This window comes from Diceros bicornis, chromosome 27, assembly GCF_020826845.1.
Source record: "Diceros bicornis minor isolate mBicDic1 chromosome 27, mDicBic1.mat.cur, whole genome shotgun sequence".
NCBI classification, from domain to species: domain Eukaryota; kingdom Metazoa; phylum Chordata; class Mammalia; order Perissodactyla; family Rhinocerotidae; genus Diceros; species Diceros bicornis.
This window is the reverse complement of record NC_080766.1, coordinates 20,374,772-20,390,782: the sequence shown is the minus strand read 5'-3', so window position 1 is coordinate 20,390,782 and position 16,011 is coordinate 20,374,772. Positions and strand designations below refer to the sequence as shown.

At 35.7% G+C, this 16,011-nt stretch overlaps 1 protein-coding gene across 1 annotated transcript in view; it reads left to right on the top strand.

The window, feature by feature from the left end:
- TMPRSS15 (transmembrane serine protease 15) overlaps positions 1-16,011 on the top strand; it is a 141,059-nt gene that overhangs the window by 59,215 nt on the left and 65,833 nt on the right. Inside the window, exons 13-15 of the mRNA XM_058522952.1 lie at positions 1,072-1,207; positions 11,789-11,878; positions 14,680-14,805. Coding sequence (XP_058378935.1) covers positions 1,072-1,207; positions 11,789-11,878; positions 14,680-14,805 — 352 coding nt within the window. The remainder of the gene's footprint in view (positions 1-1,071; positions 1,208-11,788; positions 11,879-14,679; positions 14,806-16,011) is intronic.

Genomic DNA, 16,011 nt, shown 5'->3' with positions numbered 1-16,011 from the left:
TTAAGGGAACAGAGATGGCAAAAGCTGAGAAATAAGTATTGCAGTGGCCAAATCTGGCTCAACTCACTGAATATTCTTTTTAAAGTGATAAAGCTGGATCCACTTTTTCAAAGTTAGCTCATCAGGCAGAATGAGAGCATCGAGTTCTACAAATATTTGCACTTGGCTTTGCCAGTTTGTTGTGAAATCTTGAACAAGTGACTCTAGTCTCATTGAAATTCAGCTTGGGCATATGTGAAAGGGAGAAAATAATCTTGACTTGGAATAGTGCCTAATGTGAAGTAGGTGGAATGAATGAACAAACGAGTGAATGGATGACTGTACAATAGTGCTGGAGAAATTAAATGAGATAATGTGTACAATGTGCCTAGCATTGCAGTTAGTGTAAAGCAAATATTCAGTATATGTCTTTCCTCTCCTATATAGGAGAGGATCCAAGAAAGTCCAGCTAAAAATACCCACTGTCCCTAAGAACCTAAGGTTTCATCTGACCACGGGACCTTTCTCCCAAGTCTGGGTCCATGTCCTCTGGGCATCACCCTCACACAATATCCCATACCAGCTCTCTGGGTGAACTGTTTGCAGTACCAGCTGGTCCTGAATGATCATATCATACTCATATTTTCTCTTGTCCTCTTCTTCTCCCATTTCAATTATCTAATCAATGTGTCTTCTCTTCAGGGCTTGTATGCTCTAAGAAGGCAGACAGCTACCTGGATTTCTAATATTGTTGGAAGGTTGCTCTCCCCTGCCGGATGGTGTGTATGCATGCCAGAGTACAATGGAGTATGACAGTAGCAAGAGACAGAGAGAAACTGTGACAATATTGCCTAAATCAGAAGGAAGACACTAATGAAAATTTAGACTAGTATGAGCATATAATAAGAGAGTTGGGCTCAGCAGAAGGACCTTGAAAAGCATGATCCATCAATGTTTCCCTAGGCATTAACTTGTCATCTTATATTTGGAGATGGCAGTATTGGTTCTCCAGGGACTATTGGGCCACAATAGGAAAAATCAAGTTAGAGAAGATTAGAGTAGAGTTATTTCATATGCCTCTCTGAATTACAGCTTGCTTTTAATGGTTTTAAGAACCCGTACCTGAGCGATATTGCATTGGATGACATTAGCCTAACGTCTGGAATTTGCAATGTGAGTTTTTATCCAGAACCAACTTTGATCCCAACTCCTACATCAGAACTTCCTAGTAAGTAACCTTAATATGATTTTCCCTAATTAAGTCATTAATATTATCAGCTAGGTTTTTATTTGGCTTATTTTTTATTTCGTCCTAATATTATTTTTTCACTGAAAATCAAGGACTTTAAAATATAAGTAAAATCGAAGCCAGCAAAATATTATGTTATACGTGAATGCACAGTGAAAATCACTCAGTACTGTATTATGCATCATATATATGATAGTTTTAGTACCTTGTTATTTTTAAAAATAATGCAGGTGCTGATTTCCATTTTGTTTTCACTAGAATACAAACTAATATTGTATTGGCCATGTGGCATGGCCTATAGTCTTTTGGGAAGAAGCCTTAAGAATCTCATAGCCTTCTTCAGGAGTGATGTAAGATCTCAAGAGGAGTTTGGCTAAGCCTGAAGCCCACCAAACCCATTTCCAGAATAATTTAATAATAATGATTGGGCCTGGACTTTGACTATACAGACCTGGATCACAGGAAAGATTTTTGTCCTGAAATAGTGCCTTTGTGAGGCCTTGCAGTGTGCTCGCTTCACGGAGCCACTGATGTGTTGCAGTTGAGCAGTGACCAGGCTTTCTGGTGTCCTATGGGATCTATTAACTCAAAAGAGTAAAATGGAGCCTGTATCTACTTGTGCTCTTAAGTAAATTGGAAACACCACATTTCAGAGGCAAAGGGGACATTACTCTTCATTTTATCCATGTCAAAGGAGATAATCACGTCATAACACTTTCAGACTGTGAGATTTGACAGAAAAAAAAAAACATATAATGATAAATGATATCGAACTCCTGTTGTCCCTCTATTGAGATGTTTTCACTGCGTTGTAGTTTTGATGCAAAAAGATCTCTTTTTTCTTTGGATTGTGAGGGTTGGAAGCTGATCTAGCTCTACGGCTTTGCTTGTGTCCAATCTCATGGATGTTTTTGTTCTGTCATCAATCAGAGCCCACAAACACAGGACTTTTTCAATTTCCCATTTCCTTCCAAGCACACTTAAAACTTTTCCCATATTCACATCAGCAAATCAAATTTGGTTTTACTTCTAGAACTATATATTTTCCTGCTTCTAGTCTTTAAGTTAAAAAAAAAATAAGCAGACTTTTCAGATGAATGGCTTTAACAACTCAGAAGCTCTTAAGATAAATGACTGGTGTTTGAGAACATATAACAAATAAGCTGCCATTAAGATGAGGATAGAATTATATTGTCATATTGGTCCCATGATACCATATGGAATGTGCACTTACAGCCCTCCAAAAGGCTTATACAATTTTATAATTGCCATCTTGTGTATTAACATGTTTAGATGCTTATATGGGTTATACACAAATTCTTCGATATTTCAAACATTCATTCAAATTTTATAGACATCTAGTATGTACGAAGCACTGCATAAGAAATGATACCATTGATACATGGAAAAAACAAATAAATATAATCCATATAAATAAATATTAAAAACAATATATAATTTTGTGTCCCTAAAAATAATAAATGAGAGAAGTAAGCGACAGAGGACTTGGCAGAAAAGAGTGTGAACTGGAGAGGCTTTAAGGAAGCGTTAAGACTAAGAGATAGAATGATGCTCGGAATATTGAAACAAAAGCAGGAAAGTACCATACATTCTCATGTGAAAACGTTGGCCACAAAATTGTGGCAAGAAGTGAGTTTCTTGACATCAAACTCTGGGTCTAATTCACCTTTGCTTTGCCAGCGTCTGACTCATCCTTAATATCACATAAATGGGTGATTGATGGACATTATTAGATATGAACTAAGCCTCTGTCCCTCTCTTTTTTTACTTTGGTTGTATTTTTCTTTTGGTGACACTAATATTTTTACCAAACAAAATTATGATACCAGAACTAAAGTTTGAAAATGATGTTGGGGATGGGGGTGGAGAAAATACCAACATGAATGCAGTAATTTGGGCTTTGTGGCATTGTTTAAAAATAATTGTCTCACTTCATTTTGTGTAGGTGCCCCACACCCTATCTGTCTATCATATAGCACATTTTTATGCAAAAGAAAACCCCACATTATAATAATTAAAATCACTGCTAGTTTGATAAATAATTCCAATTAATTATTAACAACATCTTGCTATTTTGATATTGCAATCATTTAAAACAATAGATTTTCTTCATAACTCTTTCTGCCAGCATATTACTCTATTCATCAATAAGTGGTCAAGAAGAAAAATTTCCTAGGTGGAAGTAACCTAGTTTCATAGGCTTGATATTTTAAAAGTAGCAAAATCTTATCATTATCTAAAATAGAAAATTTGAGGTAACTTTTGTACATAATATCATACATACAAATAAAAGTTTAAATATGATTTCCCATATTAAAACTTTATCTGTAAAATCCATGCAGTCCTCATATCTATTCCAGTCAGAAAGAGAAAAAGATAATCCCTCTATGTCAAGGAAGCATGATCTCCCCACGTATTTTAATAATAGAGAAATTATAACACTAGAATAACCTATCTGATTTAAAATATAAACTTTAGAATTTGCCCAGAGTATATTTGTTCCAGTTTCCACATGGTTCATTTCAGGGCAATATTTAGCACAGCAGAAAATGTTAATTAGCATCAATGCTTTCTGAACAATTTCATTCTAATACCATTTGCAATTGGTTCAGTGAAATTCTTATTTGAGCAGAGTTTTTCTGGTTCCAGATCACTGATTTGTTTAAGCAGAAATAAAAGGAAACCATGGCTGACTGGCTGGCTGATAGCCTTTCTTGGGCTCTTATCGAGCATTTAAACAAGAAAATGATTCTAGACAAGCAACTGACTAGCAAAGGTCAGTTTCCTCCCCCGTGTCTAGGGATCCATGCTGTGCCTAGTCTGGGGAAATGTAAGCTCAGGTTTCATAGCTGCAGGGACTCTTCTATTTTGTGACTTACATCACTTGCTGCTGCATCACCTCTATGATTGTTGCCCTGTGACACTGGGGCAAATAATTTAAATACAGGGATTGTATTGGGAACACTTTAAAAAAGGAAACATTCCATTACACAAATATCAAGCCAATTTGCAACACAATTAAAATGATTCATAACTAGATATCCGCTAAATAAGATAGGTATATACAAAAAAGAAATTCACATTTCAGACCCCGGACTTATTTCTGTGGCTGTTAAAACTAGTTAAGAAAAAAAGGACAAGCTATAGTTTTAGCTATTTTAATAGTCATCTTATTTCCACAGTTTTGCTCTATTTGGCCCTTATTAAGCCGTTTTCCATTTCCAACGACAAAATAAAAGTTAATTTGGAAAGTTTCATAGCATGACATTATACTTAGAGCTAAATAATCTAACTTTAGTTCTTCATGTAGAAATGAATTAGTACCTATCTACCTCTCTTGTAATTGATGGCCATATTCCAGCAGAGCTGCTTGCCTCTTATATCATTGGTATGACTTGATATTCAAACGCTTAGCAAACTCCACATTAACTGCACTCTTATGCTCCTGTATCAATGTGTTTTTTGCTATTCTATTTTGCTTTCCTTTTTTTTTTACCTTTAAAACTAATAGCCCATTTATTAGAGTTATCATTGGCTAGATTGCTATTAATTACAAATAAAATTTAGATCACAATGAATAAAAATTTGAACTTCATTGTCACAAATTTAATAAAAATATTAACATTATGGTTGGTCACTATAACCTGTTAATGGAAATATAAATTTTCATAAACTGAACACAAAATTTTCATGGGAGATTTCATTTTATATTACAACCTAAATTTTTAAAATGTTATCTGTAATACTGTAGGACTATGTATTACTATGATAATAAAAAATAATTGCTGATTTTAACAATTAGCCATTTGTAACATATTCAAACATTAACGTGAGATATTATTTCTCAAGTTGCATCTATTATTTCCCTCACATAAAAGTACCAATCAAAAACTTGTTTTTATCATACCATTATTTCTTATTTTACCAAATATATCTCTAATTCAAGCCCCCTTATGGTAAATGAAAGCTGGATTCTCCTCCTTTCCACCCCGCAGTAAATGCCTCCACACTGACACATATCTCATGGATGTCAGAGGCTTAAGCATGGATTAAAAATGACATGCCTTGGGTCCGGGTCAGTGGCGTGATGGTTAAGTTCGCGCACTCTGCTTTGGCAGCCCAGGGTTCACAGGCCCAGATCCCAGGCACGGACCTACGTACCACTTGTCAAGCGATGCTGTGGCGGCATCCCATATAAAGTAGAGGATGATGGGCACAAATGTTAGCTCAGGGCCAATCTTCCTCAGCAAAAAGAGTGGGATTGGCAGTGGATGTTAGCCCAGGGCTAATCTTCCTCACAAAAAAACTATGCCTCAAGGAAAATATCTGTCCCTGACAACCACTTTGCAAAATACTGCATGTAATTTACATAGTGTATGTAGTGAAAATCCCTATTGGCATAGTAGGAAATTAACCAGAATACAAAACTTTGAGAGAGCATTTCCAAGAAAAAGAAAAATGAAAGAGTTTAACAACTGTAAGTGAATGGAGTTCCCTGTACCAAACAGTGTTTAACTCTTGTTCTCTGGATGGGGATGGTTTATCTAATGACACAGCATGACTGTGATATCCAGAATTACATTTCATGAGTCTTTGGCTCCTCTATCGAGAAGCACATGTGGGGCCTGCCGGGTGTGTAGTGGTTAAGTTCGCATGCTCCGCTTTGGCAGCCCGGGGTTCACAGTTTCAGATCCTGAGCATGGACCTACGCACTACTCATCAAGCCATGCTGTGGCAGCATCCCATGTATAAAATAGAGAAAAATGGGCACAGATGTTAGCTCAGGGCCAAACTTCCCCACCAAAAGAAAAAAAAAAAGAAAAAGAAGCACGTGCTACATCTCCACTATAGCAACACCACCATTAAAATAAATTGTGTCAGCCTATTTAGAACGGCTTAAAGTGCTTCCGCAATTCCTTACAGTCATTTATATACAGAGAGTAACTGATACATCTTATCAGGCTGAAGATCAGAGATATCTTACTGGTCAGTTATTTGATATAAAATTATATTTGAGACTCACTAAGAAAAAAAGAGAAAAGCCTCAAATAAATAAAATTAGAAATGAAAGAGGAGAAATTACAATGGATACCATGGAAATACAAAGGATTGTAAGAGAATACTATGAAAAACTATACGCCAACAAATTGGACAATCTAGAAGAAATGGATAAATTCTTAGACTCATACAACTTCCTAAAACTGAACCAAGAAGAAATGGAGAATCTGAATAGACCAATCACAAGTAAAGACATTGAAATAGTAATCAAAGATCTCCCAAAAAATAAAAGTCCAGGACCAGATGGCTTCTCCAGAGAATTTTACCAAACATTCAAAGAAGATTTAATACCCATCCTTCTCAAACTATTCCAAAAAATAGAGGAAGATGGAACATTTCCTAACACATTCTACAAGGCCAACATCACCCTGATACCAAAGCCAGACAAAGACAATACAAAGAAGTAAAATTACAGGCCAATATCACTGATAAACATAGATGCAAAAATCCCCAACAAAATATTGGCAAACTGAATACAGCAATACATTAAAAAGATCATACACCACGATCAAGTGGGATTTATACCAAGGACAGAGGTATGGTTCAACACCTGCAAATCAATCAACGTGATATACCACATCAACAAAACGAGGAGTAAAAACCACATGATCATCTCAATAGATGTATAGAAATAAAATAAATTTGACAAGATCCAACATCCATAAAAGCTCTCAACAAAATGGTATACAAGGAAAGTACCTCAACATAATAAAGGCTATTTATGACAAACCCACTGTCAACATCATACTCAACGAGGAAAGTCTAAAAGCCATTCCTCTGAGAACAGGAACAAGACAAGGGTGCCCACTCTCACCACTCTTATTCAACATAGTACTGGAGGTTTTGGCCAGAGCAATTAGGCAAGAAAAAGGAATAAAAGGAATCCAAATAGGCAATGAAGAAGTGAAACTCTCCCTATTTGCAGATGACATGATTTTCTATATAGAAAACCCTAAAGAATCCATTGGAAAACTATTAGAAATAATCAACAACTACAGCAAAGTCTCAGGGTACAAAATCAACCTACAAAAATCAGTTGCATTACTGTATGCTAATAATGAACTAACAGAAAGAGAACTCAAAAAGATAATACCGTTTACACTTGCATCAAAAAGAATAAAATGTCTAGGAATAAACCTTACTAAGGAGGTGAAAGACCTATACAATGAAAACTACAAGACCTTATTGAAAGAAATTGATGATGACGTAAAGAAATGGAAAGATATCCCATGCACATGGATTGGAAGAATAAACATAGTTAAAATGTGTATATTACCTAAAGCAATCTACAGATTCAACACAATCCCAATCAGAATCCCAATGACGTTTTTCACGGAAATAGAACAAAGAATACTAAAATTCATATGGGGCAACAAAAGACCCCAAATAGCTAAAGCAATCCAAAGAAACAAGAACAAAGCTGGAGGCATCACAATCCCTGACTTCAAAACATACTACAAAGCAATAGTCAGCAAAACAGCATGATACTGGTACAAAAACAGACACACCGATCAATGGAACAAAATTGAAAGCCCAGAAATAAAACCACACGTATACGGACAGCTCATCTTCGACAAAGGAGCTAAGAACATGCAATGGAGAAAGGAAAGTCTCTTCAATAAATGGTGTTGGGAAAACTGGACAGCCACATGCAAAAGAATGAAAGCAGACCATCTGCTATCGCCATTCACAAAAATTAACTCAAAATGGATGAAAGACCTGAAGGTGAGACCTGAAACTATAAAACTCATAGAAGAAAATATAGGCAATACACTATTCGACATTGGTCCTAAAGGAATATTTTCAGATTCCATGTCTACTCGGACTAGGGAAACTAAAAGGAAAATAAGCAAGTGGGACTTCATCAGATTAAAGAGCTTCTACGAGACAAATGAAACCAGGATCAAAATGAATAGACAACCTACCAGCTGGGAGAAAATATTTGCAAAACATATATCCAACAAGGGGTCAATCTCCATAATATATAAAGAACTCACACAACTGAACAACAAAAAAACAAACAACCCAATCAAAAAATGGGCAGAGGAAATGAACAGACATTTCTGTCTGTTCCATCAGAAGATATACACGTGGCCAATAGGCATATGCAAAGATGTTCAATATCACTAATGATCAGGGAAATACAAATCAAAACAACACTAAGATATCACCTCATGCCTGTTAGAATGGATAGAATCACCAAGACAAAAAACAACAAATGTTGGATAGGATATGGAAAAACGGGAACCCTCATACACAGCTGGTGGGAATGCAAACTGGTGCAGCCTCTATGGAAAATGGTATGGAGATTCCTCAAAAAATTAAAAATAGAAATACCCTATGATCCAGCTATCCCACTACTGGGAATTTATCCAATGAACCTGAAATTAACAATCCAAAGAGGCTTATGCACCCCTGTGTTCATTGCAGCGTTATTCACTATAGCCAAGAAGTGGAAGCAACCCAAGTGTCCCTTGACTGATGATTGGATCAAGAAGATGCGGCATATATACACAATGGAATACTACTCAGCCATAAAAAAAGACAAAATCGTCCCATTTGCAACAACGTGGATGGGCCTGGAGGGTATTATTTTAAGTGAAATAAGCCAGCAAGAGAAAGACAAACACTGTACGATCTCACTCGTATGTGGACTATAAACCAACACATGGACAGACAAAACTGTATAGTGGTTACCAGGGGCAAGGGGGTGGGGGATGGGCACAAGGGGTGAAGGGAGACGTGTATATGGTGATTGACAAACAATAATATACAACCAAAATTTCACAATGTTATAAACTATTAAGACCTCAATAAAAAAAACTAAAAAAAAATTATATTTGAAATGCATTTCAAAAAGTACTTCTTAAGTATTTTAAAAGAATGAATTTTCCAAGACTTCTGTTTAGTGAGGAAATGCTAAGTAAACTCTCTGTCTTGACAGGCTTAGCAGTTATAGTTAACAATATTTTAGTTCTGGTTGTGTGTTTATTAAAGTCCTAGCTGCTCATCTACTTATAATGTACTGCTAAGTGTTCGGTTATGTGAAAATTCAATCTTCTCCAAAATGGCAGCTATTTACTATATTAGGAGTATTCAACTTTGAAATTTTCCTATTCCTTGAAGAGAAAATGGGAATGATGGTTAAAAATCAATAACAAAAACAAAAAGAAAAAAACCCTACTAGCCACACCGGTCACGGCTAAATTTGTGGGATAGGAAGAGCTGGTTGGCCCCAGTCTTCAATCAGCAGAGTGATTTCTGCCCCTGCAGTTACACTTTCCCCTCCCCATTAGTTTCCTCAAGGATTGAAGGAAGCATTTCACGGCACGTAGAATTATTAAAATTAAATGAGTTGATGTATGTGGGAGTTGAGGGTTTGTAGTAGATCCTTCTTCAAAAATCTTTACAAGACAATTAGTCACATAATCAAGGAGAGTATTGGCCTCACAGGAAGAGCTGCTGTGGCAGCGTACAGTTCCTTCAGCCTTTCCCTCACCCTCGCCAGCGGAGAACCTGCCCTTATTCCTCATTATCGCTCTTTCTTTAGTTCAAACACCTTCTTCAGCACCCTGTGCTTTCTTCCTTCTAGATCTATCTATCGTTGACTTTACTTAATACTTTCGTCCATGTTCCCCTCTGCCTTCCTTCTTGTCTATACCTATTAAATATATTCCACAAGCCCATCCAGTGCCCCTTATTGAGACGCGGTCTCAACCCTGCCTGTGGCTTGGAGCAGATTGTGGAAATGATTCAGTGTTTAATCAACTCAATAGGAGACAGCAACCTACTGTGGGATGAGTTTGAAATTCACTGAGTTGAAGTCTCGACTCTAACACTAGTGGATGTGTACAGCATTACACATGAATACTTTCAATGCTCAGATTGTTCATTTAAAACTGAAATAATAATAGTAATTACCTAATCGACAAGTATGCACTGAAAACCATTACTGAGTATGCCGGGTACTGTGCAGGCACTTTTCAAAAATTATGTCTGATTTTTACAACCACTCTGAAAATCTCCCATATGTATCTATTTTGTATATGAGAAAATCAAGTCTCAGAAAAACAAATATCTAACTCAGAGCAACAATTTTAATCCCCCAGCTCCAACACATCTTTTTTTTTTTACACCATGTTCTTTCCCCAAATATGACAATGTACATGGAAACACTTTGCAAATGATAAGGGTTTGTAAGAGGTTTTATTATTCTTGCTAAGCTCATCTGGGTATGGACAAGCCTGGCCCAGGAGGGCATATAAGGTAGACCAGGCCCTACCCCCTTACAGAACAGGATAGGTTGGTAATGATACCACTATTGAGCCGCAGCAACTGCCTCTCTGTCCCATCATATACATCATGAACCCAAATCTAAGAGGCTTATTACATACAAATTTGGAAGATGCACATGAATTTCAAAGGATCTACGTAAATAAGGCAGATGACATTTAAAGCAGGATCAAAGAAGAGGGTATGATTGAAGGCACAGCTGCAGGTGTAGAGACATTTAATTAACTCTCCTATAATCTGAATTCTATCTTATTAGGATTAAATAACCTCAGTATCATCTACTTTTAATAATAGGAACAATATATACGTATCCCAGTTTTCCATATTCTTCAAATTAGGTTACTTTTACTCTTTTAATCTTAAATGTAACATAATAATAAAAATAAGATAGAATTGGGATACTTAAAGTAGTTGATAAATTTTTATGTTACTTGAGAATTTTCTTCTAATAAGTAAGACCATAACTATAAAGTAAGTTAAGAATTTTGTGAGGTTAATCTACCTACTTAAAGTATCATACCCTTAACTGGAAGATCTATGCTCTTTTTTTCTAATAAATTTGCGCTAAGCTCAGGCCCAACTTGACTCCCGGACAATGCTGGGTAACAGATCAGTCTAGAGCAATTATTTAGCAAGTGGAGTTTCAATTTGCCTCCCTTTCCTGACAGTCAAATGCCTCAATATACAAGATGGTGAAGCTTTCTCTCTACTGGAAATAAACCAGTAAAAAAAGAAGGGAAAAAAACAGAAATGGCAGATATAGTGATTTACTAGCCCTTCTCATAAGAGAGTGGCAGATGTAAAATTTGTTCTATTATAAAGATCCTTTTTTTCCTACAGCAAGGAGTTGATACTTTATTTCATGAAGTCTATTTTCAAAAGATGCTCAGCAAAAATATTTCCTTGCCAAAATAATTTGGGGAAATGCTGCGCACTATTATGCCTTCTTGGAGATTCACAAAGAACGTAAGAATATCTAAGATTTTGAGAAGTTCTTCAGTAAAGAGACCTGTTTACCTGTATTTTTGTCTCACTTAAGTTGCAATGTTTTCTCTTACACAAACTCTAAAATTTATCTGTCGAAACAAGTATTCCAAGAAATATAATTGGAAACTTGCTGGCATATGGTATTATCTCTCTGAAATAAACATTATGTTACTAATGAGTTTTCATTGCTTTCCTTTTCAGCGGACTGTGGAGGACCTTTTGAACTGTGGGAGCCAAATACTACATTCACTTCTCCGAACTTTCCAAACAACTACCCTAATCAGGCTTCCTGTAAGTCATTTCTTGTCTAGGCTGGGAGAAACAAATGTATATATCAAGGTTAGATTCCCCCCTTGACACAGCAAAGTGAATAATAAATTTGCCAAACCTGGATACACCAACCACATCTATGAGATTGCTTAATATAATGATAACACCAAGAATAACAGTAATAATTACTAACTTTTTTTAGGCATTTATTTCATGCCAGGCACTGTGCTAGGGCTTAATATATATTATTTCAGTCAATTCTTACAAAAATTATTTGAAGCCAGTGCTATTATTATAATTCCCAAATTAAAAAGTTGAATAAAGCCAGTAAGTGAAAGAGTCAGCCTTACTCCAGATACTGCTCTCTTAATCACTCCCCTTGATTATGCATATTATGTCTATAGTGCATATAACAAGTTTGCAATTCCATTGAATAAAGTCAGTGGAAAGTACAAAAAGTAAAGAGCCAATTGTGACATCTACAGCTTTTGTAAATATAGACTAGTGTCAGTAAAGCAGGCCTCTAGAGTAATGTGATTAGATTCTCAGTATAAAAGATGAAATAAGGAAGATAATTAAAAGATCTAAGGGTAAAGATAAGACGAGTTTGCTACAATTGCACAAAGCCAATGTATTCCTAACTAGAGAAACTCATTAGAGCTGCAAAGAGATTGTGTTACAGATGCAGATCCCCCACCCATCCTACAAAGATTCCACCTTAGTAGATCTGGGAAACAGACATGTTCCTCCCATGGCTGCACCTGATTAGCACCACCAATTTAAATGGAGAATGCTACCAGTGAAAGAAATGCCCTAATGACAGTGAAAAAATGTGTTGTTAGAAAATGTCAACTTTTCTTCCTTCAAATGATCCAGAGATAAGTAAGTATCACTTTCATAGGAGAATAGAGTTACTATTATAGGGAGATATCTGATGCAAAAAAATAAACAGCCATTAATCTAATTTGACTTGTGTGGGGAACCAGAGATTATCATCTCTACTTCACATTGAAGACATCTTTTAAATATATCATTTGAACAAAGTAATGACCAAAAAAATACGCAAATAAGTGCAACACTGAAAGAACGATTTGGAGAAATTTTTTAAATTTATTGATTTATTCAGCAAATATTTCTTGAGCACTTTACTTGTTAGGCACTGAGTAAGTAAAGAAAAAACAAACATCGCAGTCTAGATGGGGATTCAGATAAGTTGTTGGGCATTAAAAAATATCCAAGGTACTGTTATAAGGGCAAAGGCAGGATGCTGTGGAGGGACATGAGGGATATTTAACACATGAAAATTCCGAGATAGAAGATTTTGACTTTTTCTTGAATCTCTAAGTAAAATTAAGTAATTGATAACAAATGAAATTGCGGGCATGAAGGAATTTCACAAGACGTTGAGCAGTTTGGATTTTATTCTGAGAGCACTGGGGAGACTTGGAATGGTTTATAGGAAAGCAGTGATAAAATTAAGCTTTTAGGGGCCGGCCTGGTGGTGTAGCCGTTCAGGTCACGCGCTCCGCTTTGCAACCCAATGTTTGGCGGTTCAGATCCTGGGACATACTCACCGCTCATCAAGCCATGCTAAGGCATTGTCTCACATAGGCAACTAGAAGGATGTACAACTATGACATACAACTATCTACTGGGGCCTTGGGGAGAAAAAAAGGAGGAAGATTGGCAACAGACATTAGCTCAGGGCCAGTCTTCCTCAAAAAAAAAAAATCAAGCTTTCATTTTAGATGGATCCATCTGGCTGTAGGATCAGAGATAGATGGTAAGGGAGGAGAGCCATCTGCGTCACCGATTAGGAGATGAGAAATAACAGTGAATTGAACTCAGATAGTGGCAATAGAGACTGACAAGTAAATGGATTTCAAGGGATACAGGAGGTGGTATTGACAGGCTCTGGTGATTGATTGGACATTGTAGGAGAGGAGGTCAAGAATGATGCTGAGGTTTCTGGTGTAGACAACTGTGAGTGGATGATTAGTGGTGCCATTTACTGAAATAGGAAGAATAAGACAAGGAACGAGTTTGGGAAAGAGACAATTCTGTGTTCCCTTTATTACACGTTGAGTTTGAGATATATATATCCTTAGACAGTAAATCATTGGATGAATTCGTCTACTTCTCAAAAAAAATGCAGAAAATACTTAGAAGTCATTACTATATTGATGAAATGATCTTCCCTAAGAGTGAGTGAGAATACTAATACAGAATGAGGAAAGGGCCCAGAACAGAATCTGAAGACTTAATTGTTTAAGGAATTAATAAAGAACAAGGAATGTTTATTGATAACAAGGCTGGTAATTTTGTTTTGTTTTGCTTTTTTTCCAAGATGAACTGCCAGCATACAACATATATAAATAAAGGCAAATATTACATAAAGAAATGTTAAATTTTATGTGCCCCACAAATTGCATTTTAATCACCTCATTTTACTCCAAATTTAATCATGGAAAATAAAATAAATGGAATTAGAATGTCATTATCTTTAGATATTCATCAGTTTTGGATTGTAGGAGTAAGAGGCTGTTTGCAAGCTTTGATTGAAATATTCCATTTCATATAAAATAAAACAAATTTGATTATAATAAGTTATTTCAAATTTAGTTGAAATTTTACTATAAATATTCCTGACTAGATCAATATATTTCCTCATACACACATGAAAAAATAGCTTGGAATATTGGTTGTTATAAAATGGAAAAAAATCTTTGAACGTGATTTGAAATTCTCAAGAGCATGAAGCTTTTAATAGAAATCAAAAGAAGTGTGTTCTAAATTAAGCTTTGTTTTTTATTACTTTTAAGGTGTTTGGATTTTAAATGCACAAGATGGAAAGAATATACAACTCCATTTTCAAGAATTTGACTTGGAAAATATTGCAGATGTAGTTGAAATGAGAGATGGTGAAGGAGATGATTCCTTGTTCTTAGGTAAGTCTGCAATTTAAATATTGTGAAGGTTGAATAGCTCAAGACATTGGACTGATGGAGAGAGCATTTCTTGGTAAATGTAATCACTATTTTATAACTAGCAAAATGAAAACACAACAGTAGAGTAGCATGTCAAATTGTACATGGCATTTTTAATATGGGGAGTGTTTGCAAAGATGATGGAATAAGTTTCTTCTTGAGCATTCTTGGCAAACCAAGATTAATGTTTTTGAGTCAGCAGTTCCTATCAGCTAATATTAATTCACTACAATAAGCATTACACCTTGGAGACTAAGAGCTAAGGACACCCATTATGAAGTTTTCTATGCATTGTGTGTACACCAGACATCCAAAGATAACTATTAAATCTGATTTTATTTCACTTCAAACTAAAAAAATAAATTGTGTTTGTTATACAAAATTTTAAAATAATTTTTATTTTATATTTCATTATTTTTTTAAATTTTTTATTGAGGTAACATTAGTTTATAACATTATATAAATTTCAGGTGTACATCATTATATTTCAGTTTCTGTGTAGACTACATCATGTCGTTATTACTTTGATTGTCTGTGTCTCTAGTACTAGCTACTTCTTTTATAAGTAACTGAGAATGATTCAAAAATTGACCAATGTTGGGGCCAGCCCAGTGGTGCAAGCGGTTGGGTGCACGTGCTCCGCTGCGGCGGCCTGGGGTTCGCCAGTTCGGATCTCGGGCACACACTGATGCACTACTTGGCAAACCATGCTGTGGTGGCGTCCCATATAAAGTGGAGGAAGATGGGCACAGATGTTAGCCCAGGGCCAGTCTTCCTCAGCAAAAAAAGAGGAGGATTGGTGAATGTTAGCTCAGGGCTGATCTCCTCACAAAAAAAAAAAAATTGACCAACGTTGATTTTTCCCTGTTATCTATTGATCATTAATTTTTAATAAACTTGGGGAAAAAGTGTACTATTCTAGATCTTCTTGTACATAGATCATAAAATACACGTTAACATAAAAATCAATCAGTCAAAGATAATAGCTAATATCTTAGTTAACTACTACCAATTTTAAGAAAGAAGTGTGTTTTGATAAGTCATACATTAAATTATGAAAATGAGTAAAGGGTCAACTGGAATGCATGAAACAACACACTTAACAAGTAAAAGGGTTTTATCTTACTGTACTTTGGACTCATGTTAATCATTTCCTATGAAATCTGG